This window comes from Tursiops truncatus, chromosome 6, assembly GCF_011762595.2.
Source record: "Tursiops truncatus isolate mTurTru1 chromosome 6, mTurTru1.mat.Y, whole genome shotgun sequence".
Lineage (NCBI taxonomy): Eukaryota > Metazoa > Chordata > Mammalia > Artiodactyla > Delphinidae > Tursiops > Tursiops truncatus.
The window spans coordinates 114,672,113-114,694,779 of NC_047039.1; the positions used below are offsets into that span (position 1 = coordinate 114,672,113).

General features: G+C 63.2%; 1 protein-coding gene across 1 annotated transcript; it reads left to right on the forward strand.

The window, feature by feature from the left end:
* Window positions 1–1,755: 1,755 nt before the first annotated feature.
* TRAF2 (TNF receptor associated factor 2) lies at window positions 1,756–22,300 on the forward strand. The gene is made up of 11 exons (XM_033859121.2): window positions 1,756–1,839; window positions 8,889–9,105; window positions 9,566–9,644; window positions 9,809–9,907; window positions 13,999–14,160; window positions 14,903–14,977; window positions 16,540–16,614; window positions 17,997–18,323; window positions 18,803–18,980; window positions 19,529–19,677; window positions 20,327–22,300. The coding sequence occupies exons 2-11, from the start codon at window positions 8,918–8,920 to the stop codon at window positions 20,543–20,545; spliced, it is 1,551 nt and encodes a 516-aa protein (XP_033715012.1). The 5' UTR covers window positions 1,756–1,839; window positions 8,889–8,917; the 3' UTR covers window positions 20,546–22,300.
* Window positions 22,301–22,667: the final 367 nt, after the last annotated feature.

The following is a 22,667-nucleotide window of genomic DNA, read 5'->3' on the forward strand; positions in this document are numbered from 1 at the left end:
ACACACACACACACACACACACATACACACACACAATGTATTCAGGAAAATCCTCTGAAACTGGCAGTCTGAGAGATATGAAATCATTTTCATGCTGGAAGCATCGCCAGGTCCTTCGAGATGGGCTCAGCCCTGTCAGTGCCGAGGGCTGCAGGCAGCCTCCTTCCCGGGAAGCAAGACCTTCGTCCAGGAAATCTCTTCGGGATGCAGGGTGGGCTGAGGGGGCCCTGAGCCCAGCGCTCCTGTGCTGTCCCCGATGCTGGAAGGGTGAGTGAGGTCTGACCCTCCCCAGGGAGTCACTGCAGAAGGCCGGCGAACAACTTCCACTTTACCCTGAAGAAAGAGGGGTGCTGCTGAGGGGGGACCTCCTCTCTGCAGCAAGGGCCACTTCCTTCCGTGCTGCCAGTGGGTTCACAGGATGGCCTCGGCCCCCCAGACCCCAGGAGGAGAAACCGTACACCTGAGAGCTCGGTTAGTTATGGGCCTTGAGGGAAACCTCATGGAACGCGTAGGTGGGGACTGAGGAGGTTTCCACGGCTGCTGGTGGCAAACTCAGCCTTGAAGTTCACGGAACTTGTAATGGAGGCCTAGGGGCCTTGCTGCTGTATTCCGGGGATGTGGCGTTTGCGATCGGGGAATTCCGACTCCAAACCTAGTAATGATTTATGCAGTGTGATGTGAGTACTTCTGGACACAGCGTGGACCCTTTACATCATGTGGCTTCACAGCCTGCCTGTGTCGTTTACTCTGTCCTTGAACAGTCTGCGTGGCTTCAGATGCTCCCCCTGGAGCGGGGGTGCCCAGTGTGCTGTGTGACCTGGGTAAGGAATCTTGCCTCTCGTAATCTTTCCTTTTCTGCAAAATGGGGAGAGCCGTCCCCATTTCCGGGTGCTGGTATCAGATGAGACGCTGTTCTCAGGTATTTAGAAAGCTGTGTTCCACAGGAGAGAATCCAAATTGTCCCCACTCTCCTTTAGCAGATGAGAAACGGCTTGTCCTCAGGTCACACACTTAGCGGCAGTGTGCCGCCCCTTTTTTCTGGTCAAGACCAGCGCTTCCTTTCTAAATATTTCCACTCGTGTGTGTCCATGTGCCATAGGCTGTGCATATTGTTTTGTTTGGTGGTGAAATTCACATAAGATAAAATTCACCGTTTAAACCATTTTAAAGCTTACAATTCAGTGTCATTTGTACTTTGTAATGTCGGGCAACCGTCGCCACTACCTAGATCTAGAACATTTCACTACTCCGAAAGGAGAGCTCTAAAGCCTTCCTACCCTTTAGGTGAGCGGCGTCTATTTGTACTTTTTCTCATAAATGTAACCCACACTGGGGCCCAGCCCTGCGCCGGGTATCGCCTTGGTTCCCTGCGCCTGGAACTAACCCTCTGCGGGAACAGCGGGACCACGCCCTCCAGCCACGGAGCCGCGCCACCGAAGACGGACTCTGTCTAGAGAGCGTCCGCGGGCGACTTAAGTACCCTAGCCGCGTCAGCTCCGCCCAATCGGCGCCCGCTGCGGCTCCCTGCGCGCTTCTGGTAGGCTGTTGTGTCAGTCAGTCAGTAGTGAGGGCCCGAGGTGGGAGGGGCGGGGGAGAAAGCTGGCCAATCGGCGCCCGCTGTGGTTCTCTGCGGCACTTGGTAGGCTTTTGTGTCAGTCCGTCAGGAGGGAGGGCCCGAAGCAGGGGGCGGGGGAGAAAGCTGGTCAATCGGGGCCCTGTGTGGCTTCCTGCTCTCTCCTGGTAGGTCTCCACATCAGTCCATCAGGCGGGCTCGTGGGCGGGGCGGCGGCGGCGGCGGCGGCAGGCGGGCAGGCAGTTCCGGGCGCGCGGCGGCGGTTGGTGAGTCGCGCCGCGGGGATTGGGGTTGGGGTTCGGGGTCTAGGGCGGGGGCGGGGGGGCGCGCGGTGCCAGGAGGCCCGGCGGGAGGCACGGCCGCCGCGGCGCGCGGGCCTGAGGGGATTTCTCGGAGCCGGAAACTGAAAGTCGGAGCGGGCCCCTCACAGGAAAGTTCGCGAACGGCGGGGCGTCCACGGCGGCCGGCCCGGGCCCGCGCGGGGTCCACGCCCCCCGGGCCGCCCCCGAGCCTCGGCTGCGGTGCCCCACCCCTTCTTGCCCCCGAGGGGCTTCCTGCCCCGCTCGGGGTCCGGACGGGCTCCGCGGGCGGCCTGGACCTCGGGGATCGCCGCTTGTCGCTTGCTGCCCGGGGCCCTCTCCCCGTGTCTTCGACCCCCCGAGCTTGGGCCTTGTCCGACGGTGACACCGAGCCCCGAGGTGGATGGGGAGGATGCAGGGGTCCAGGGAGCTGCCGGGGCGGACGGAGCCTGGCGTGGGGACTCAGAAAACTGCTGTGTGTGCGGGGCCAGACGCTCCTTGGAGGCAGAGCGGGCTCCTCGTGGACTGGACGGTGGGGACGGGGGAGAGCTGGGGACAGCTGCGCCTGTGACAGCAGCCGCTCCGCCCGGCCTTGAATCTAGCAGAGCAGGGGGCGTGCCAGGCCTGACGCCGGGCCGTGCGTGACTCAGGGACCACATGTCCCCGGGAGGACGACAGCGTTTAGCCACTCAGTTACTGGCTCTAGGTGGGGGTCCCAAGAGCCCAGAACTGTTGTTTGAGTTATTTTTAACAGCTTTATTGCAGTGTAATTTACATACCGCAGAACTCAGCGTTGAATTTCAAACAAACAAAATCCTAAGCAGTGGTTTTTTGAAAGCTTTTCTGAGGAGTAGAAGCTTTCAGTGCTTTCAGCAGTAGCATCTTCACACATTCGAGCAGCCGCTCTCTCTGATTCCAGGCCCCAGCCTGGCCGGTCCCGCACCTCAGCCCCACACCTGGGGACACAGCCCAGCCCCCGTGAGGCTGCAGCTCCCAAAGGCCGGAGCTGTGATTTGGGCCTCTGTGCTCTCTGGTCCTTTGGCCTGGGACAGCCCTGAGCGCACCTCCTGACACACCCAGGCCGCGCCATGGGCCCTTCCGGTGTCCCCCCTGCGTCCCAGACCTGTGCCACCTGCGGTTGCGTTGTGCCCTGTGGCCCTCGCCTGTTGGCCGCATCGGTAACGGTGCTGCCCAGTCTCCCCAGCTCCACGCGTGATGCACAGCAGGAGCCTGGAAACATCCATGCGAGCGACAGAGTGCAGGTCCCGTATGTACATCACAGGCTCGCGCCCTCTGGGGAGACAAACACGCATGTCATTCCTCTGGGGACCTGAAGAAATGGGTTGTTTCAACAGTGGTCGTAAACTGTGGACTAGAGCACGGAATTTACAGCCATCACTTGGTGCTGGAGAAAATGTTTTCTCTGGGAAGAAAAGGCCTTCTGACTTAGTTCTGAGCCAGGTGTAGGCCCCCCTCTGGCAGTGAGAGACGCCTGCCCGCCTGCCTGCCCGCCCACCCGGTCAGCACACCAGCGTGGACTGGGCACGGTCCGGCAGGTGGGTTTCCACCACACGGCAGCACACACACGGGCAAGGGGAGGAAGGTCCAGAGAAGAAAACCCAGAAAAAATGACCCACAGGTTCCACAGATCATGCCAAGAATGGGGTGCACCCCTTCCGTCTGTTCCTGTGTCCACACCTGGGCTTGTTGCCCTGTCCTCCCTGTGTCCTGGGCCTGCTCCTTCACGGAGGTGGGTGAGGATCACCCCCAAAGGCCTGGGCAGCTGAGCCTCGGGGAGTGAGGGGGGCAGGCTCCGCGGAAGCTGTCCCCTGGCTCTGAGCAGGAACAGAGTGGCCACCGTGTTCCCTGCAGGGCCAGCAGGCGGTGGAGATGGCGTTTGGGGCAGGTGTTCTTGGGGACTGGCTGTGATTTAGGGAGGCGAGGACACAGCAGCGGTGGGGGTAGGAGGTGAGTAGTGGAGGTGACTACAGTGCGGGCTCCAGGATAGGGGTGCCCTGCTTTGTGGTGGGGTGGTGCCCGGCTGGGCCAGTGGTGCAGCACGGAGGAAGGGTCAGACACGGGTGTAGGAGCCAGTGACCGGCGGGAGCCTTGGGAGCACGGAGGGCACCCCTGCACCTCCCATGGGCCCGGGTCCCTCTTCCCTGCCTCCAGGCCCGCGATGCTGCCCGGGCCGAGGAACGGTGCGGGGAGGCGAGGGTTGTTCAGGAAGCCGAGCAGCAGAGGCCCTGGAAGCCTGGGGTCTGAGGGAGGAGCCCAAGTCCCCAGCTCGTACTCAAGGGCCTCGGGAGGCTCCTGCGGTGAGTCAGGTCACAGTGGACGGTGGCCGGGCCCAGTGGTAGCAGTGTGGTCAGGTCCTGGATGTTTGTAGCGGGTAGAGCCAGTGGATTTCCTGGCCCGCTTGAGGTGGGCGTGAGGTGGGGCTGAGGCCTCAAAGGGGCCGAAGCGCTGCGTCATTGATCAGCGGCCCCAGGTTTTCATGAGCATCTGGGTGTGCTGGCGGCACGAGTAGCTGTGAGTGGGCGCGGCGGGAGGGACGGCGCAGCGTTTGCTGTGTGCTTTAGTGTAAACGGTTGTTGGGCGTTAACTTGGTACCAGACCGCTTGGCATCACGTTGAGCTTGAACGAAGATGAAGGTAGTGTCAGCGTAACGTTCACGTGGATGAGGACACGCGCTGTGTGCGGTCGCAGGTCCCCGGGAGTTGCTTCAGGAGTCTCGGACCTGGGGGCCCAGCGTGGCGTGCAGCAGGGGCAGCTGTCAGTGGAGCGTGGATTTGGGGGAGTTTGGTCCTTGCGTTGGGGCATCCCAGAGGGAAGCTCCTGGGTTGGACCCGTGTGTCTGCTGGCGACAGGTGGCCCCCGGCAACCAGGTGCTCCGACACCTAATGTGATGTTGGTTTGGGCAGCGACGTAGCCTTCTGAGAATTCGTCCCTGACCCCCACACACCGGACTGAGGACGGTGGAGCCCAGCTGCCCAGCGGCCTCCGGCTCAGTCACAGGGACGGCTCTTTCCCGGGGTCCTCCTGCTGTGTACCCAGGCGGGACCTGGGCTTGGGAAGGGGGCACAGGAAACGGCAGAACAGCGGTGGGGTGCCAGATGCCCCCCCACTCTCCTGGGGGTGGGGAGGCAGGAGGGAGACGCAGCCCCACCTGGGGGGCTTCTTTTGTGTTAAAACCGGTTTTTGAGGTTATTCTGCCATTGTTAATATTATGAAGCAGGGTTATTCTGGGTAAACGTGCATGGGTGTACCATAATTAGGGATTTCACCATCTTTCTTTCGACTCTCGGGAATAGAAACTCCATCTCTTTCTTTTTAAAATGAGGCATGCATACAGCAAAATGCACAAGTCCTAAATGTACAGGCAGATGCGCCTGTGTCCACATATACAGTCGTGCCTTGCCTTCCGGAAGCCCTCACATCCCTCAGGCAGCACTGACCCTCCCACATGGAAAGCTTCTCTGTTTCGCGTCTCACGGGATTTCTGACTCCAGATGTGTGGGTTTCCCCACACCAAGCAGTTCTGCCTGGCTTTTGTTTTTTTTTCTTTGCGGTACGCGGGCCTCTCACTGCTGTGGCCTCTCCCACTGCGGAGCACAGGATCCGGACGCGCAGGCTCAGCGGCCATGGCTCACGGGCCCAGCCGCTCCGTGGCATGTGGGATCATCCTGGACCGGGGCACGAACCCGCGTCCCCTGCATCGGCAGGCGGACTCTCAACCACCGCGCCACCAGGGAAGCCCTACTTTTCTTGATAGATGCCGACTGGGCATCCTGCAGTTTAATTCAGTTCTGACACTGGCCGACTGGAGTTAGCACAGACCCCTTGTGTTAAGGGTTTGGTTGCACAAGGCTGCCCCCACCCCACTTCAGATGCCAGTGGGGAGGCGGGGCCTCCCATACTTCTGACTGACCGACTGTAAATTGAGGGTCCCCATGACCCCATCCTTGGGGTCAGTAATTTGCTAGAAGGGCTCAGAGAAACATGCGTAACAGCCCGCTGGGAGAGACACACAGGGCCAGGTACAGGGAGGGACGTGGAGCCTCCATGCCCTCTCCAGCCCCCCCTTCCCAGCACCTCCACGTGTTCAACCCAGAAGCTCTCCAAACCCGGTCGTTTAGGGGTTTCACCGGGGCTCGGTTCTGAAGGCAGGATTGATTGAATCACTGGTGATTAAGTCAATGGCCAGTGTCGCCGCCCCCACCCCCCACCGTGGAGATGCTCCTCTGTCCCCATGGCTCAGGAAGCCCCAGGGGTTCTGGGTGCTTTGCGCCAAGAACCAGGACGAAGACCCAACGTCTGTTGTATCCCAGTTCCCAACCCCAAGGGTAACTGCTGTTCTAACTTCTATTGTCATAGGTTAGTTTCGCCTATCCTCGAGCTTCACGTAACTGAAATTATCCTGTAAATGATGTTTTGTGTCTAGTAGAAATGCCGTTCCAACAAAATGCAAGTTTGTTGTATAAAGTTAGTGCATTCCCGTCTGGAGCATGTTTGGGGAGTGAAGTAAGTGTGAGGCCGGGGCCAGGCGTGTGGGAGTGCTCGCTCACACTCCCTGGTGAGTCGTGTGAATGGATGTAGTTCTTGTGTTTACCACCACACCTGAGAGTCAGGATTTGGAAGATAAACTGGAAGCTTGGAAGGACCAGTAGGGGGGTTTGGTTCCATATTGGAGGCTTGTAACATCTGACCCCTAAGTACAAAGGCTGCCGGTCGCCCAGCCCCCAGTCCTGTGTGACTGCAGGTGGGTGGAGTGTGTGGCGCCAGGAGGGTCCGAAAGGGCCAGAGACGCGGAGGTTTCTTCTGATGTTCGGGCAGGTCGGGTGGCTTTCAGTGCTGAGTTTGGGCACGGCGCTTTAGAGTATGATGTTTTCCATTACGGTTCTTGAGGGTTCAAGTGTATAACTGTGACTTGAATAAGACATTTAAGGCCTTAAGCACTGAGACCTCCTAGGGCGTGGCGGGGGTGCCCTCTGACCGCGTGGCCGCCCACCCTCCTGCTGCGCCAGGTAGCTGTGACCGCTGAGCGGGGAAGACGAGGCCTACTGTGTGTTGGGGCCTTTTCCTTCTTTATTGCTCAAGAAAGAGACCGTTTGTGGTTCTTTTATGTCCAACAGGAGTAAAGGTCCATGGATTAATAAAATGGGCTCAATCTGCCACAGAAGGTGTGGTCAGTCGGCCAGAAAGTGTTTCCCCCAGGCCGGCCACATTCGGGCGGAAAGTCATCGCAAAAGAAGAAAGTCTCTCCTGACAGGTCCGCTGGAGACTGTGTTTGAGGTTGGCAGCGAGAAAAGCGTCACCCTCATCCTTACGCCTTGCACGAGCTCCATTTTTTATTTTGCTTTCTGGCCCTGCCTGTGTAAAACATGGCTGCAGCCACAGAGGCCTTTGCGTTTCATCTTGTTTATTTTGTTTGTCTATTTATTTATTTATGGCCGTGCGCGGCTCGGCTCGTGGGATCTTAGTTTCCCCAACCAGGGATTGAACCCGCGCCCTCGGCAATGAAGGTGTGAAGCCCTGACGAGTGGACCGCCAGGGAATTCCCACATTTCATTTTATTTAACACCTTATAACAAATACAGAGTTTCGACTGAAAGAAGGTGGCTTTTTTTTTTTCATGTTATATTCAAAAATAAAAACTCCTCTTTCTCATGTAGTTTGGAGCCATGATATTTTAAACCATCAAGGTTACGAAATCAATTTAGTTAGCATGACCAGAGAAAGAGGGAAGCTAGGAACGTGATGCCTCCCACGCGGGAGGGAGTGCACCTTCACGGGCCTGTGTTCCGGACGCACACACGCGTGTGGCCGCCACAGCCTGACCTGGAGCTGCCCTGGCCCACACTGGGGGCGCGCCCGTGAGCTCTTGGGACTTTTTGTTCACATCGTCGACCAAGGCACCTCTCATGCTTGCACGTCTGTGTTGTGAGGGCTTGAAGGAATGAGATCCCCCAGCTGTCGAATTGACAGATGGCCCCTCCAGGGGCCAGGCCTGCCAGTGTGAAGAGAGCGCGAGAGAGGCAGAGGTGTGCCCTCCCGAGGTGCCCGGGCACAGCGTCCCTTCTGTTGGTGGCTGGAGGCAAGAATGTCAGTTGTGAAACGTCCTGGGAGCTGCGGAGGGCCCTCCGAGTAAGGCCTCCTGTGTTACAGACCCCACAGCTGATTGAGAGTGGCTTTGCCCAGCAGCTAGGGGACGACACCGTCTGTGCTGTCCCCTCGGTGTCAGGCCAGCTTAGGACAGTGCACGTGGCCTCCTGTGCACGGTCGCTGCCCAAGCAGACCCCCCCGCCTCCGCGCCCCAGAAAGGGGCAGAGTTTCATAGTGTCCTGACTTGACCATGCCCAGACCCCAGAGCAGACGTGGGCGTGTGTGCTGGGGGCGTGCGGGGGCAGGGATGGCTCTTCGGGGATTTGCACGAAGGGCTGGGGTGGCCTGCCAGGGTAGCGGACGAAGAGCAGGCCTCTGAGCGCTGTGGGGGGCCCTCCGCCCGCTCGCCCATCCTGGGTACCTTGCGTGGCGGCCTTACCAAGGCCTGGTGGACGGCAAAGGGCAGCTCTGAAGCGAGAGGGACCCTGGCTGTGGGGACGGAAGCAGAGCAGCAGCTGCACGCAGGCCGCACCCCTGTCCTGGGGCTGAGGGTTGGTACGGCTGTCTCCTGGGCCTGCCCGGGGCCGTCGCCTGCCAAGCTGTCCAATGTTCTAAGGACACATTCGCACCTGGAGCCTTGGGGAGACGGCAGGGCGTGAGGATTGGGGTCCGCGATCACGGTCAGATGCGAGCCCGGCCAGCTGGCCTGGGAGCAGAGGCCCGGGCCGGGCGGCCACAAGGACAGCCCGCTGGGCCCAGGGCTGCGGCGGGCGTGCGGGTGCCCGCTGTCTCAGCCTTAGCCCCGCCTGCGCTGGGCTCCCCGGAGCGCTGACGTCCTGCCTCTCAGAGGCCTAATGGTCCAGGCCTTGCACATCCCTGGACCCGCCGTGACACGCTGTGCTCTCCCTTAGGGCTTGGCCTTGGTGGGGCTGCGGTGCTCATGGCTGCAGCCAGCGCGACCCCTCCCGCCTCCCTGGAGCTGCTGCAGCCTGGCTTCTCCAAGACCCTCCTGGGGACCAAGCTAGAGGACAAGTACCTGTGCTCGGCCTGCAGGAACGTCCTGCGCAGGCCCTTCCAGGCTCAGTGTGGCCACCGCTACTGTTCCTTCTGCCTGAGCAGCATCTTGAGGTAGGGGCGCCGGGAGCTGCCAGGAGCGGACGCTGATGCCCGCGTGGCCCAGGGCTGCTTTGGTGTGGGATGAAGTCAAGCATCTCCTTAGAGTCTGTTTTCCCTGCTTCTCCTTGTCTCTGGTGGGAAGCGGACAGTTTAAAATTGCCTGGAGGCTCCCGCTCCCTTTGCGCTGGGCGCCCGAGTCCCTGCGGGGTCGGGAGGTGGGGCCTCCGGCCCGTCAGCAGGAGGACAGCAGCCCCTGGTCCTGGCATCCGTCTGCGCGGGTCGCGTTCAGACGGGCCGGGGTTTGGGGCTGGGCCCCGAGTGTCTCGCACGGTGCGTCGTGTCTGCTGGCCACGCCGGTGGCCGACAGAGGCTCCAGAGCCCGAGCCGTGGCGTGGGCCTGTGTTGGCGAGGCCGCGGGCCTCCCACCCTCCATGGCGGGTTTCACGGTGCGGCCTCCCCCTCTCCCCACCAGCTCCGGGCCCCAGAACTGTGCCGCCTGCGTGAACGAGGGCATTTACGAGGAAGGCGTCTCTATCCTGGAGAGCAGCTCGGTGAGTGAGCCGTCCACGCTGACGGTGTCGAGGGGAGAGGGAACCTGGGAACGGCCGTGGGAGAGGCGCCCTGGTCCCGAGTCTCCCCGCAAGGCTCGTGGTGTGGGGCGCCAGGCGGGTGGGCGTCTGGGAGGGGGCTTACCCAAGGTACGCTCTCTCCCCAGGCTTTCCCGGACAATGCTGCCCGCAGGGAGGTAGAGAGCCTGCCAGCCGTCTGTTCCAGCGAGGGCTGCACCTGGAAGGGGACCCTGAAGGAGTACGAGGTAGGGGCTGCCCTGCGCTGGCTGAAGCCCCTCCCGCAGAGCAGCTTCAAGCCCGCCTGAGTCCCGCGGAAGGGGGTGCAGCTGCTGCTCCGGACGTGCCCACCTAGACTCTGGAGCCGGGGGAGCCGGGCGTGTGGCCCAGGGTGGGGTGCTCACCCTGTCTGGGCTGTTTCCTGGTGTGTCCGTGGACGCGGTCCTCCAGCCGCAGTGCGGTGGCGGTGAGCAGGGGTGTGTGCGGGGACCCTGGTCCGGCCCTGAGAGCGCCGCGCAGGCAGGAAACCAGCTCTCTCGCCGACGGGACTTCGTTGTCTTTCCTCACTTGGATAGCGCTGCCACTGGAAGACGCGGGAGTAGCTCGCACGTCCGTTCTGGGGTCACAGGAAGGCATCTGGCCAGGGACAAGGGCAGTGGCCGGGTGCGTATCTTGCAGGCCTGTCTCTGCCGTGCAAGGCTGGCAAGTTGGGGTCCCTGTGTGCTGGGCCTCCGGCAGCTGAACCTGCGGCTGTGAGCCCCTCCGGACACTCTTCCTGGTGATCAAACGCCCTTAAAAACTTCCGTTTCCAAGGTGCCTGCGCATGAGTGTTCCCAGTAGCACTGTTCCCGGCAGCCAAGTGTCCCTGGCAGAGGGCGGGACACACAAGATGTGGGCTGGTCGTGCCGCGGAATAGTGTCCAGTCATGAGAGGAAGGGAGCCCCGCCCCAGGCTACAGCGGGGACGGACCTTGGGGACATCACGCTGAGGCCACTCTCAATCAGCTTTGGGGTCTCAGGGAGATGAGCCCAGCAGAGGAGGACAGAACGTGCGGGAACCAGCCCTGTGAGACAGGAGGTGGAGTGGAGGCTGCCCGGGCCGGGAGGTCGTGTGCAGTGGTGCAGAGTAATGGGCGGGGTCCTTAAGGTGGGGAGGCCTTGTTGCTGTCCCATGCGGCGAGGCTGGCGAGGCTGGAGGGGCTGTTTGCAGGGGACCCGGCTCGCCTACGCCCAGGGCTGCCCAGGCCACGGAGCAGCCTCCCTGCCATGGGGTGGGCGCCGGGCTGCGACTGAGTCACGACACGGGAGAGCCTGTGGGCTCTGGAACTGGGTCCTGGGTTCCTGGGGCTCCTCCCGCCTCCCGTCCCGGGCGCTGCGTGGCGGCGTCCGCTGGTCTTGACCGACTCGACTTCGTGGGCTTCAGGCTCTCGGTTGCATTTTGCCAGAGGGGCAGCTTGGCTGTCTCTGGGGAGGAGCCAGTGGCCGGGTGGACAGAAGCTGGGCTTTCCTCTGACGGGCACCTGGGCCTGGAAGCGGAGGCCTCTCTGTGCCCTTCCGGGGAGTAGGACTGCAGTCCGTGGACAGAGGCCTCCGACGCCCAGGGGCCACCGTGGGGCAGGGGCACAGGCAGGGGGTGCTGCCACCGAGGCCCTGCTCAGCAGACGGGCCTGAGCTGTTGCCCAGTGCTGTCCGGAGAGCCGGCCTCGGGGCAGGGTCTCTCCTGGGCGGGTGGGGAGCCCCAGCAGGGAGTGCAGCGGGTACTGTGTCGCCTTTTGAGGGGACCAAAGACCCCCAGGGACAGGCGGAATAACCCCAGCTCCCGCGTCCTCTGGGGTTTCTGCAGTCTCCAGGCCGCTGGTGCGGGTGGTGGCTTCGCAGGCCCCTGGCCGAGGGCCTGGGACCGCGGCCAGCCCGTGGGCCCTGCACCGGCCCTGCAGGCATGCGGGCTGGAAAGTCCCTGGCTGCACCCGGGGAACTCAGGAAAGTCCCTGGGGTTGGTCACGTGGGAGACGGGCACTGCTCTGGGTCTCTCGGTGCAGCCTTTGACGTCGGGTAAACCTCTCTCTAGCTGGGGTGAGACCCCACCTCGGGGCGTGGGGTGGCCACCTTGCTGCAGCGGTGGCCCTGCTCCCAGCCCGGAGCCAACACGTTTGCCCTTTGGGTTGCTCAGAATTGGGGCGGTGCTGGGAAATGCTGAGGCTGCGGCTGAGCTCCTGAGAGTGTGGCGAGGTGGGGCAAATCCTGGTCAGCCTTTGAATAAGCTTTTCCTTTGCAGCCACGTCTAGTATTTTCTAAAATCTCAGGGAATTAAGACTCCAGTTCAGTTAGAAGGTGTTAGAAGTGGCTGTACACATAGCAGCCCTGGGGACTGCTTTTCTGGAAGCGAGAAGCAGGGGCTACGTGGAAGGAACAGCAGGGAGAAGGGGCCTCGGGCTTCAGAGGAGGGGTCCGCGCGGACCTGAGGGAGGACCAGCTGATGGGGACATTTTGCAGCTGAAAGGTGAGCAGGCGGATGTGCTCACGTGTCAGGGAATCCAAAGTTGAAATGCCTGAGCATTTAGCTTGAACTCTGGTTGAAGTGTTGCTTCCCTGAGCCATCTGGTGGCAGTGGGAGCCCGCGGAGCCCGTGCCAGCCTGTGAGGACGCTGCTGCTCCTGCGCCAGGTGCGCGCTTCAGGGCTCTGAATCCCAGGGGTACCCGCTGAGTGGCGAGCCGTGTGGGGCCGGGTGCTCAGCGCTGGCCGCGGGCGTCCCTCTCCAGTTGTGCAGTGGCCCCGGGGCTCACCTGAGCGTGTTCTTTGGCTCTGATCAGATCCAGGTGCCCTCTGGGTGCTGTCGTTTCTGTTTCACGAGCCTGGTTGTTTCCGGGGCTCCCCTGTGGCTCGGTGTGGTTGTTCGGGCTGTGCTCAGTGTGGCCACGCCAGGGCCCTGTCTGGGGAAGCTGGGGGTGCCCTGGCGGTCGAGGGAAGCTCCTCCCGGGCGTGGCCGCCGTGGAGCCTTTAAGGAGCTGTCGCTGGAGCAGGAGCCCTCGGGGAAGGTGTCCCCTCTGCTCTGCTCCCTGTACCTAGTGGCGTCCTGCCCACCCGCACGGCCGGTCTGTGTCCTGGGGCCGGGCCTCTGCGGCAGCGTCCACAGAGCCCCGTCGGGTTGAGGGGGGTCACGGGGGAGTCTTGCTGAGAAGGCCGAGTTCCATCTGACGTGTGTCCCTGCGGAGACGTGGAGCCCGGGGTCCTGTGAGGAGGCGGGAGTGCCACGGGCACCACATCTGAAGTCTCCACACCCCGGCTGCTGGGAGAGCACCACACGTGCCATGTCTCTGGGGTTCACCTGGCAGCACTGCTCACTCCCCGAGTGGTGAGCTTTGGCCCTGGCAGCCAAGCCTGCTGCACGGGGTGGAGACTCAGCCGGCCTGTTCGCTCGGCCTCGGACTGTGGGCCACGTGGAGACAGAGCCCGCGTGAGGCTCCTCCTTCCTCAAGGTCACTGCGGCGGAGCTCTGCGAGCTCTGCGGGGGCCCTGAGCTGCCCCAGCTTGTCAGGCGCCCAGCCTGAATCTTGGTGGAGGTGCTGACCCCACGGCGTGGATGTGCTCGGTGCCCAGGCACCAGGGGTCGATTTTGTGTGATGCGTACTTGACCACAGTTTTTAAAAAACAGCAAACAAACCGTCATCTCCCGTTCTCTGCTTACCGGCCCGCCCTCTGTGCCCCTTCCCGGCCGGCGTTTCCTGAGAGCTGCGCACAGCTTCTGTCTGTCCCCTAGGCTTGCAGCCCTGTTTCCGGGTCCCACCCTTTCTCACCTCTTCAGCCGCTGCCACCTCCGCTCAGCCCGCTGCCGCAGCCCCCCAAGTGCTGCGCTGCTCAGGGCCACGCCTGTCCGGGTCGGGGCCTCCCCGCGCTGCTGGCTTTACTGGGCTCCGCCTGGGCCCCGCCTGACCCTTCGGAAGCCCAGGCTGGGCCCCTGCCTCCCTGGCCACGTCACCCTGCACGTCCTCAGCTCCAGGAGGGCGGGAACGGGGACTCTCAGCCTGGGCGTCGGGACGGGTGGGCGCCTGCGTTTGCATCCGCTTCTCGCTCTGGTCCCCACGGCATCACTTCTCTGCCCTCCGTCCGTTTAGAACCTGTTCCCGCAGCCCCTCTCATTGTCCCCTCTGTGTCCCGAGGGCGGGGTGCCGCCTGCTGGATCTGGGTCCTGATCTCTGCGCTGGAGCAGGGGTAGTGGAGTGAACGCGGTGGCCCCCATGGCCTAGCGCCAAGAACGAACCCAGACCGGTCCACGGCCGGCGGGGCAGTGGCCCAGAACCCCACGGGCGCTCCGCCGACGCCTCGCTCCCTTCGTTGCCAGAGCTGCCACGAAGGACACTGCCCATTCGTGCTGACCGAGTGCCCGGCGTGTAAAGGCCTGGTGCGCCTGGGCGAGAAGGAACACCACCTGGAGCACGCGTGCCCGGAGCGAAGCCTCAGCTGCCGGCACTGCAGGGCGCCCTGCTGCTCGGCCGACATGAAGGTGAGCGCGCGCCCGGCGGCTCGGAGGCTCCTGGCGGCCCCGGGCCGGGGGCAAGCTTGCACAGGGGGACGGCAGCGTGCGGCCACGCCACCCTCGCTCTCGCTCGGCAGCAGCCTCCCTGGGTTCACGCTGAACAGGCCCCGAACGCCGTGGGGCTTTATCTGGAAGTCGTCGCTTGTTTGTGAAGGGCGGGCCACCTTCCCGCTTCCTGAGGTCACGAGTGAGCTCGGTGCCCACGTTTCCGGAGTCTGTCCGTGTGGGTCACGTGGATCTGCTGGGTCGGGACCCAGACGCCCCCCTGGTGTCTGCAGGTCTCTTCACCTTCAGCCTTTCCCTGTGGGTGTCTTTTTCTCTCTGCCGTTTGTTTGTTGAAGAAGCCGGCCGTTAGTCTGCATTTGGCTGGTCGGGTCCTTGAGGTGTTTTTCATGCCCGGGAAGCTCAGCTCTAGAGGCAGCCCAGGGCCCGAGACTTCGGGGCGCCCACGCTGCGCATCTCGTCAGGGGTCTCGGAGGTGCTCTGGCTGCTTGGGTCCCCCACCACCAGGAAGTCCGCCAGCCTGGCACCCGGGTGGCAGTACTCTTGGGGCGCTGGGGCGCTCCTTCTCCTGGTGTTGCCCCAGCGGCTGCCAGGCAAGGGCAGGTCCTGAATCTGCAGAGCCCCGTGTCGCATGCCGTCTCCACCTCGGGGCTCAGGAGCGTTGCTGGCCTGGCCCCAGCTCTGACGGCTGCCCCGTCTCTTCCAGGCGCACCACCAGGTCTGCCCCAAGTTCCCCTTGACCTGCGAGGGCTGCGGCAAGAAGAAGATCACACGCGAGAAAGTAAGCGCTCCCCTGGTGCCCCTGAGCAGCGTGGTGTTCAAAGGACAGGCCACACCTCGGCTCTGGGGGTGGGGTTCCCAGGGGTGGGGTCGCAGGCTCCTCCTCTTCCCGCCACCCCCCTCCCCCCCCTCCGGCTGCGCAGCCTTGCGTCTGAGCCACTTGGCCCCAGGGAGCGGGGATCTGGGCAGTTGGACTGTTTACCTGGCTCTTCTCGCTGTGGGAGGTCTCTGTCCCTGAGGACTCTGTCCCTGAGGACAGGGCGGTGGCTTGTCTGTGCTCCTGCTGTGGCGCTGGTTCCACAGGCAGGCCCCCAGGCCCACCCTGGCTGTGCTGGGAGCTGAGTCGGTGGTGGTGGTGGCGGCCAGGCGGCCTCCATGCTCTGGGAGAGAGGGAGGGCGTACGCTCACATGCCTGTGGGAAGCCCGCGCCTGGTCCCCGGGGAGGCAGCTGCAGTTTGTTCCATGAGGCCCCTTCGTCTCTTCTTTTGAGCTTCTGAGGTTGCGCCCTCGTGGATTTGTGCAACGGTTACAGTGCTCCAGGGCAAGAGCTGGGAAGAGGGTGCTTCCGGAAGCTGGTGGGGCGCGGACCCCTCCCGAGCTGTCCTCGGTCGCGCACGCCTCTCCCACGTGATGGGTGAGAACAGCACCCAGGCTAGCTTAGGCGGCATTTCTCAAGCTGTGAGCGTGACCGCGAGCTTTCTGCCTCAACTTCACCTGCGTTTCTTTCCTGGGGAGCAGTTGTGACTCCGTGCGTTTCTTGGCAGGGCACTTGTCCTGTTTTCTCTGTTTTTGGAGCTCTTTGTTTATCAGGGCTGTAAGTTGCAGTTGTTTGTCCTTTTAGTTAACGGTGCTTTTGGTTTGCTTCTGTGTTGGGGGCACTTTGCAAGGTTTTTCTCGTTGTCTCTGGATTTTGATCCAGAGTTGGGATCGTTCTCCGCTCCCAGGTGCAGAGGAAATTCTCTGTTTCCTGCAGGCGTAAGTCTGATTTCCCACATTTTGGGTCCCTGGCAGGTGGAGGCCAGTGGCTGCCCCTTCCCCTCCCCGCACTCCTGGCAATGCCGGCCTGGCTGTGTCTCCCTCGGCCCAGACACTGCTGGGTCAGCTGGCCACGCTCTGGGTCATGGGTTCTGCTCTGCTGAGTGTGGCCATGGGCCAGCGCCACGCCGGGTCAGCAGTGGGGTCTGATCCCTGGTCAGGCTGCTGGTCTCACTCCTGGCTCCGTTTGGAACCCAGGCTGTCGGCCCCCAGGCCCCAGGGCCTCAGACCGGCCTGTGAGGGAGGAGGTGGGCAGGGCTGCTCTCTGGGACGCAGAGGCCCACGCGCGGGACGGGCTCTGCGGGCGATCCCAGACGGCCCACGTGCCTCAAACACACACGTGCGCGTGTTCGCGTGTGTGCGTGAGTGTGCACTGCAGCTTTGGGAGCAGGTTGTGGGGTTTTGTCTGGCCCGAGCGTGCAGAGGCCAGTGGGGCGGGTGCAAGGGTCCTTTGATGGGACGCTGACCCAGTCGGTGTGGGAGCGGCTGGAGCAGAGGGGGACCGGTGTCTGATGTCAGGCCCGTCAGTTTCAGGACCACGTCAGGACATGTGGCAGATGCCGAGTCCCCTGCAGGTTCCACGCTGTCGGCTGCCCCGAGATGGTGAGTCCAGGTCTGCGGCGGGACCACCGGGAGCTCCTGGTTCCCAAGCAGAGGCCGGCGGACGTGACCGCGCCGTGCGGACACGGTCTCCACTCCACCTCCAATCCGGCCCTCAGGTGTCCCGGCTCTGTCCGCTCGTCCCCCAGGTGATCCCTGGTGCCCAGCCTTGACCGCCCAGCTGCTGGGAACCCCCAGCGTGTCGCTGCCCCCTGAGGTCTAGCGATGGCCCCTCTGCCCGTCCTCTCACCTCACCCAAAAAGCACACCTTGCTCCACCCGGCTCTTCTGGCCAAAAGCACAGTGGTCGTTCTGGAGCTGCCTCCTGTCTCTCCCATCACATCCAGTCTCCCAGAAGAGCCTCCGTTCTGCCTGCAGACGGGTCCTGGAGCCTCTCTGCCTCCCCGCCTCACCTCTGTGGCCTGCGTGGCCCTCCTGCGTCACCACACCCCGGTCACCGGCCTGGCTGTCCTCCAGCACGCTGACTTGCCCCGGGCCCTGACCCACCTCCTGTCTGCCCGCCGCACCTACCAGCTTCTGTGCGGCTCCCTCGGGCCTGGGCAGCTCCCTGCTTATGTGCCCTTGCCCTCCTTTCCCACCTATTCTGTGCCCCACCAGCCCTCTGCTCTCGGCGACACCCCAGCAGCATTTCCGGTGGCAGCAGTCCTGGCGGTGTTGTCACTTGGTGACTTCACAACACTTGGTCTCGGTGTCCTGCTTTGTTTTTTCTAATGAGGGTGAACAAGGGCAGTGCCCCTCCCGTTCCCTGGGTTTGTGTTTGACATCCTGCTTCTGGGCAACACGGTGTGGTCATTTCCCGCTCAGGTCCGGGGATCCCTGGCGTGGGGGACGTTAGAGGCCAGAGGAAGGGCCTAGGGCACACGCTGCCACGGCCTCTTCACGTCCCAGTGAGGACGAGTGTCCTATTGACCCTGAGGACCCAGCTGGCCTCGGCCCAGCTTCCGGAAGCCTCAGGTGCCCGGCCATCCCAGGGCGCTCCCGGGCGCTGGGCCTCACGCGGAGGTTCGTCCCTTTCTTTCCACTTTAGGCTTTTTGAGGCTGTCTGACCCTCCAAACTCGTTGTGGAGCTTTGGAAGGGATGTGGCTGCAAAGCCAGATCCGTAGGGACTATTTAAGATGGGTTCTATCCCCCTCCCCCCGCCCAGCCGCGGTGTTCCTCCCATCACCTGAAACACGAGTGAGTCACGTAGGGAGGTCTGTGTTTCGCAGACGTGGTTGAGTTCAGACAGTGACAGACGCAGTGCTGGCAGGTGAGCGAGAGGGCAGGTCACCCTTGTGTCGCCGCCGCGCGCCGGGCTCCGGTGCTCTAGCGAGGTGTGCGGCCGCGGGCCCCCGGGACTGAAAGCGGGCGTCGTGCCTCGGCAGGTGGAGGGCGAGAGGCTGCAGGAGCACGAGGCGCAGCGGCTCCGGGAGCACCTGGCCCTGCTTCTGGGCGCCCTCCTGGAGGCCGGGCCCCCCCTCCTCAGCCAGGGCGAGCAGGGCTGGGGGGCCAGCACGCCAGGCCCGGGGGCAGCGCCCTCCCAGGCGGCGGAGCTGCTGCAGAGGTGCGAGGCCCTGGAGCGGAAGACGGCCACCTTCGAGAACATCGTCTGCGTGCTGAACCGGGAGGTGGAGCGGGTGGCCGTGACTGCCGAGGCCTGCGGCCGGCAGCACCGGCTGGACCAAGACAGGATCGAAGCCCTGAGTAATAAGGTTTGTGCCCGCTCGCCCGCGGTGCCCAGGCCTCGTCGGGCGGGTGCCAGGGGCTCAGGGGGCTGCAGAGCCAGGAGTTTGAGGACAGCGCCTGCATTTCCAGCGGGCACTTGGCTCTCCGCGCTGGGCCTGAACGGAGCTCTTCTCCGAGCCCCTTCCCGCAGGGCCCGACGCGGGGCTCAGCGAGGCCGCTGGTGGAGTCTCTCCTCTGACTGGGGGCAGAGGCGGCCGTGGGGAGCGTGCCTGGAGCTTCACGTGGCTCCCACGAGCGAGCACGTTTCCTCCTGGGGTCGGGGGTCTCGTGGGCATGGAGCCCATCCGAGAGCAGCTGACCCAGCAAGGCTGAGGCACTGGGCACGGGGGTCGTTTCATAGCATGTTCCCCCCAGAGGGAAGCTGGTCTCTGTGGAGGCGGGTGAGCCCCAGGCCCCTCTGGCCCGGCGCCCCAGGGGCGCGTCCTGACGGGCCCCGTGCCCCCAGGTGCAGCAGCTGGAGAGGAGCATCGGCCTGAAGGACCTGGCCATGGCCGACCTGGAGCAGAAGGTCCACGAGATGGAGGCGTCCACCTTCGACGGGGTGTTCATCTGGAAGATCCCGGACTTCGCCAGGAAGCGCCAGGAAGCCGTGGCTGGCCGCACGCCCGCCATCTTCTCCCCAGGTGTTCTTCCGGAACTTGCCCTCCCCCTGAGCTGCTGCCACCCTGGGCCCCCGCATGTCTGGGCTGGGGTCTGCCCCCTGCTGCGGCCGGGAGCAGCAGGGCCCCCCCGGTGGAGCCAGCTCCTCAGCCCACAGTCACCAGCCTCACGTCAGGGTCACATCTCGTTCCTTAAACGGCAGGCCCACCGTGTCCGTGGTCGCCCCCTCTGCTCCCCGTTGGACATGAGACTTGTCCAGGTCGGGCTCAGTCCAACCGCAGCCCCTCTGCCCAGAGCCCCTGCCTGGTGCTCAAGTCTCAGTCCAGCCCCTGAGGTTCCTTCCCGGTTGGTAGCAGGGCCAGTGCGGGGTCGCATTTAGGGTTTCTTAAAAGTGCTGTGTCTGATTACTACTTCCATTTTCAAGAGAAGTCTGTTTGCACGAGCAGCTAACTGCGTGCCTGGAGGAGAACGTTCCCTCCTTGTGCCCTCCACCCTGAGTGGCGCGTGTGTGTTTCCGGGGGAGGTGGCCGCATGGGCTGAGCCCTGGGCGCTCACCAGCACCTCCCCACAGCCTTCTACACCAGCAGGTACGGCTACAAGATGTGTCTGCGCGCCTACCTGAACGGAGATGGCACTGGGCGCGGGACGCACCTGTCCCTCTTCTTCGTTCTGATGAAGGGCCCCCACGACGCCCTCCTGCACTGGCCCTTCAACCAGAAGGTGCGCAAGGCCCTGCCCCGGCTGTGCGGGCACGCGGGAGCCCGTGGGTGACAGGTGTCGGCGTCACCACGCCTCAGTGCTCGGGCAGTGTCCATTGTCTCCTAGGCCATGCCGCTGGTCAGCCACTCGGGACCAGCAGTTAGTGGTGGTGCTGCCTCAGAGTTTGTCCCAAGGAAGGGGGGCCGCCAGGGGGCCTTGATCTGAGGGCATGGCCCAACCCTTGGGAAGCCAGAGCCCACGTGGGGGAGGAATCGGAGACCCAGGCACTAGTCAGGACAGACGCCATGACGACGCTGGGCAGCCCCGTGGCCCTCGTGGAGGAGGTGGCGTCACTGAGCACGGGGCTGGCTCGTGCTTCTCCCTGAGGGGTGCTGTTCCTGGGGGCGGGGACAGCTGCGTGAGCTCTTTGGTGAGAAAACGTCCCTTAGACAAGTGTTGTCAGAAAAAAGCACAAATGGACGTGGCGCGGGGTCCTGGGCTTCAGCCTCGGATCCTGGTGTCAGTGGACAGAAGACGCCGGGACGGGCACAGACGGACAGACCGGGCAGACCCGTGGCGGCCGTGCTCCTGGCACGCGACTGCAGACCGGGCTCCCGCCGGCTGGGCAGGCTGTGACTCACGTGCTGTCCCCTGGGCGCTCTCCTCCCAGGTGACCCTGATGTTGCTGGATCAGAACAACCGGGAGCATGTGATTGACGCCTTCAGGCCCGACGTGACCTCATCCTCGTTCCAGAGGCCGGTCAGCGACATGAACATCGCGAGCGGCTGCCCGCTTTTCTGCCCCGTCTCCAAGATGGAGGCCAAGAATTCCTACGTGCGTGATGACGCCATCTTCATCAAGGCCATAGTGGACCTGACAGGGCTCTAGCTGCTGCCCACGGGAGCAGGGCCACCGTGCTGGGCGGGCACCTGCGAGCTCACGTCCCAGAGGCAGGGGCCGCCTCCCGGGAAGGGGTTCAGCCCAAGGCCATCGGGGTGGGCTGTAGGCCCGTGTGTCCCCAGCAGGTGGGCTGTGCAGGTGTGGAGCCCTCAGCCTGCAGCGGGGCGGCCGGGGCCACAGTGAGGAGCTGCTGGAGAGGAGGGACGGTCTCGGGCCCGGCTGCCACTCCAGGGAGAGCCCTGCTGGGCCAGTCTGACCAGGCCGGCAGGCGGGGAGGGCATCCCATGTCCCCTGCCCCATGGCGCGCGCAGGGCGCACGTCCAGCACCCCCCTGCCCAGCCTCCGCAGGACACGTTGGCTTCCCTGTTGGGTGTGGAGGAGTTGCTGTTAAACCCTTGAATCTGCGGTGAGTGGTGTCCATCTGGCTCTCGTCCTGGCCATCAGTGACTCTGGCCAGGGCCTCCTGGCCTGCTGGCCTGCACGCCCCGTGTGTCGCCAGCTCCTTGAGTGGTTCCGTGGGCTCCCTGACACTGCAGGCTGGCTGGTGCGGGCCTCAGTGAAGCCAGCCATTCTCTTTTCTGGGATGTTACTAGCTGGGCAGCTCCTCGTCCCTCAGGCTCCCCAGGGTCTGCCCTGGAGAGCAGTGCCACGTGCGTGCCCCCGATTCTGGGCCTGCCCCGCCCCTCCGTGCAGGGCCCACGGGCCTGGAAGGGTGGCCAACGGCTTTGTCTGCATTTGGGACCTGACAGGTGGCATCTCCCCAGGACCAGGACTTGCCCGGCCTCCAGGTGTTTCCTCGACAGCGGCAGAGCCCGGGCAGCCTGAGCACAGGCTTGCACCTCGGCTGGACCCGGTCAGGGCTTCAGCCCGGGGCTGCAGGATGGGCACGGCGTCCTGGCCGGGAGCTGGCCACACCCAGGTGCACTAGTGACCGGGACTGGGTGCTCGAGTGGAGTCCTTACGGAGGACCCGTGACAACGTTGTCGCTTCTCTGTTTTGAGAAGTTAAAGAATTGAAAGGCACAGAGTAATAAGCTCCGTGTGTCCAGAATTAACACGTGTACACGTTTTGAATTCTGTATTTTAATTAAAGAGAAACATTGCGGAAAAGTTGAAGTCCTGCTTCCTTTTCCTCTCACCACCTCCTTCACTGGCCAAGGCTCTGCCCTCATGGATCTGGATCCTTTTCTGTTTGAGTTTCTGTCTCTGTGGTCACCCACAAGCAAGGCTCGTGTACCCAGTCCTCTGCAGATCCCTCTTCCCCTCCCCCAGGGGAATGCCTGGTGTGCTGAGCATGGCACGGCGGGCCAGGCGCAGACACAGACGGTGTCCCTCCTCCACGTTCCCTCGGGCACATGCCTCCCTGCTCTGCCCTCCTAACCTGGACAGAACATCCCCGCTGCTGCCTGTCCCATCCCGTCCAGCCCTTGCTGCTCGTGCGTGCAGGCTCGTTGCTCCTCCAGGGTCCCTGCCTGCCGCCCGCCTGCCTGCTGGGGTGTTGGTCCTGTTTTCCTCCTGGTCGGAGAGAGCTCCCAGTATTCCCGGAAACTGGCCGTGGAGCACGTGCGGGCTGCGTGTGCAGGTGTGCACAGAAATGGAGCGCTTGTACACACGCGGGTCATGGACAGTGCCGCTGGCCCCTTAGTCGAGAAGTCCCAGCCCCCTGCCCCCACCGGCCTGACAAATACTGTTTTCTTCTGATGGTTGGGGTTTTGTAAAATAAATAAATTTATTTATTTGTTTATGGCTGCGTTGGGTCTTCATTGCTGCACACCGGCTTTCCCTAGTTGCAGGGAGCGGGGGCTACTCTTCTTTGCGGTGCGTGGGTTTCTCATCGTGGTGGCTTCTCTTGTTGCGGAGCACGGGCTCTAGGCGCGTGGGCTTTAGTAGCTGTGGCTCACAGGCTCAGTAGTTGTGGCTCGCAGGCTCTAGAGCGCAGGCTCAGTAGTTACGGTGCACAGGCTTAGTTGCTCTGCGGCACATGGGATCTTCCCGGACCAGGGCTCGAACCCGTGTGCCCTGCATTGGCAGGCGGATTCTTAACCCCTGCGCCACCAGGGAAGTCCTCTTCTGATAGTTTTAAACATACTGTTTGCTTTTAACATACTGGG

Coding starts and splice junctions, on each gene's coding strand:
- TRAF2 (XM_033859121.2), top strand. CDS start 8,918: ATGGCTGCAGCCAGCGCGACCCCTCCCGCCTCCCTGGAGCTGCTGCAG. Junction 9,645..9,808: donor CTATCCTGGAGAGCAGCTCG/GTGAGTGAGCCG, acceptor CTCTCTCCCCAG/GCTTTCCCGGACAATGCTGC. Junction 18,324..18,802: donor TCGAAGCCCTGAGTAATAAG/GTTTGTGCCCGC, acceptor CCGTGCCCCCAG/GTGCAGCAGCTGGAGAGGAG.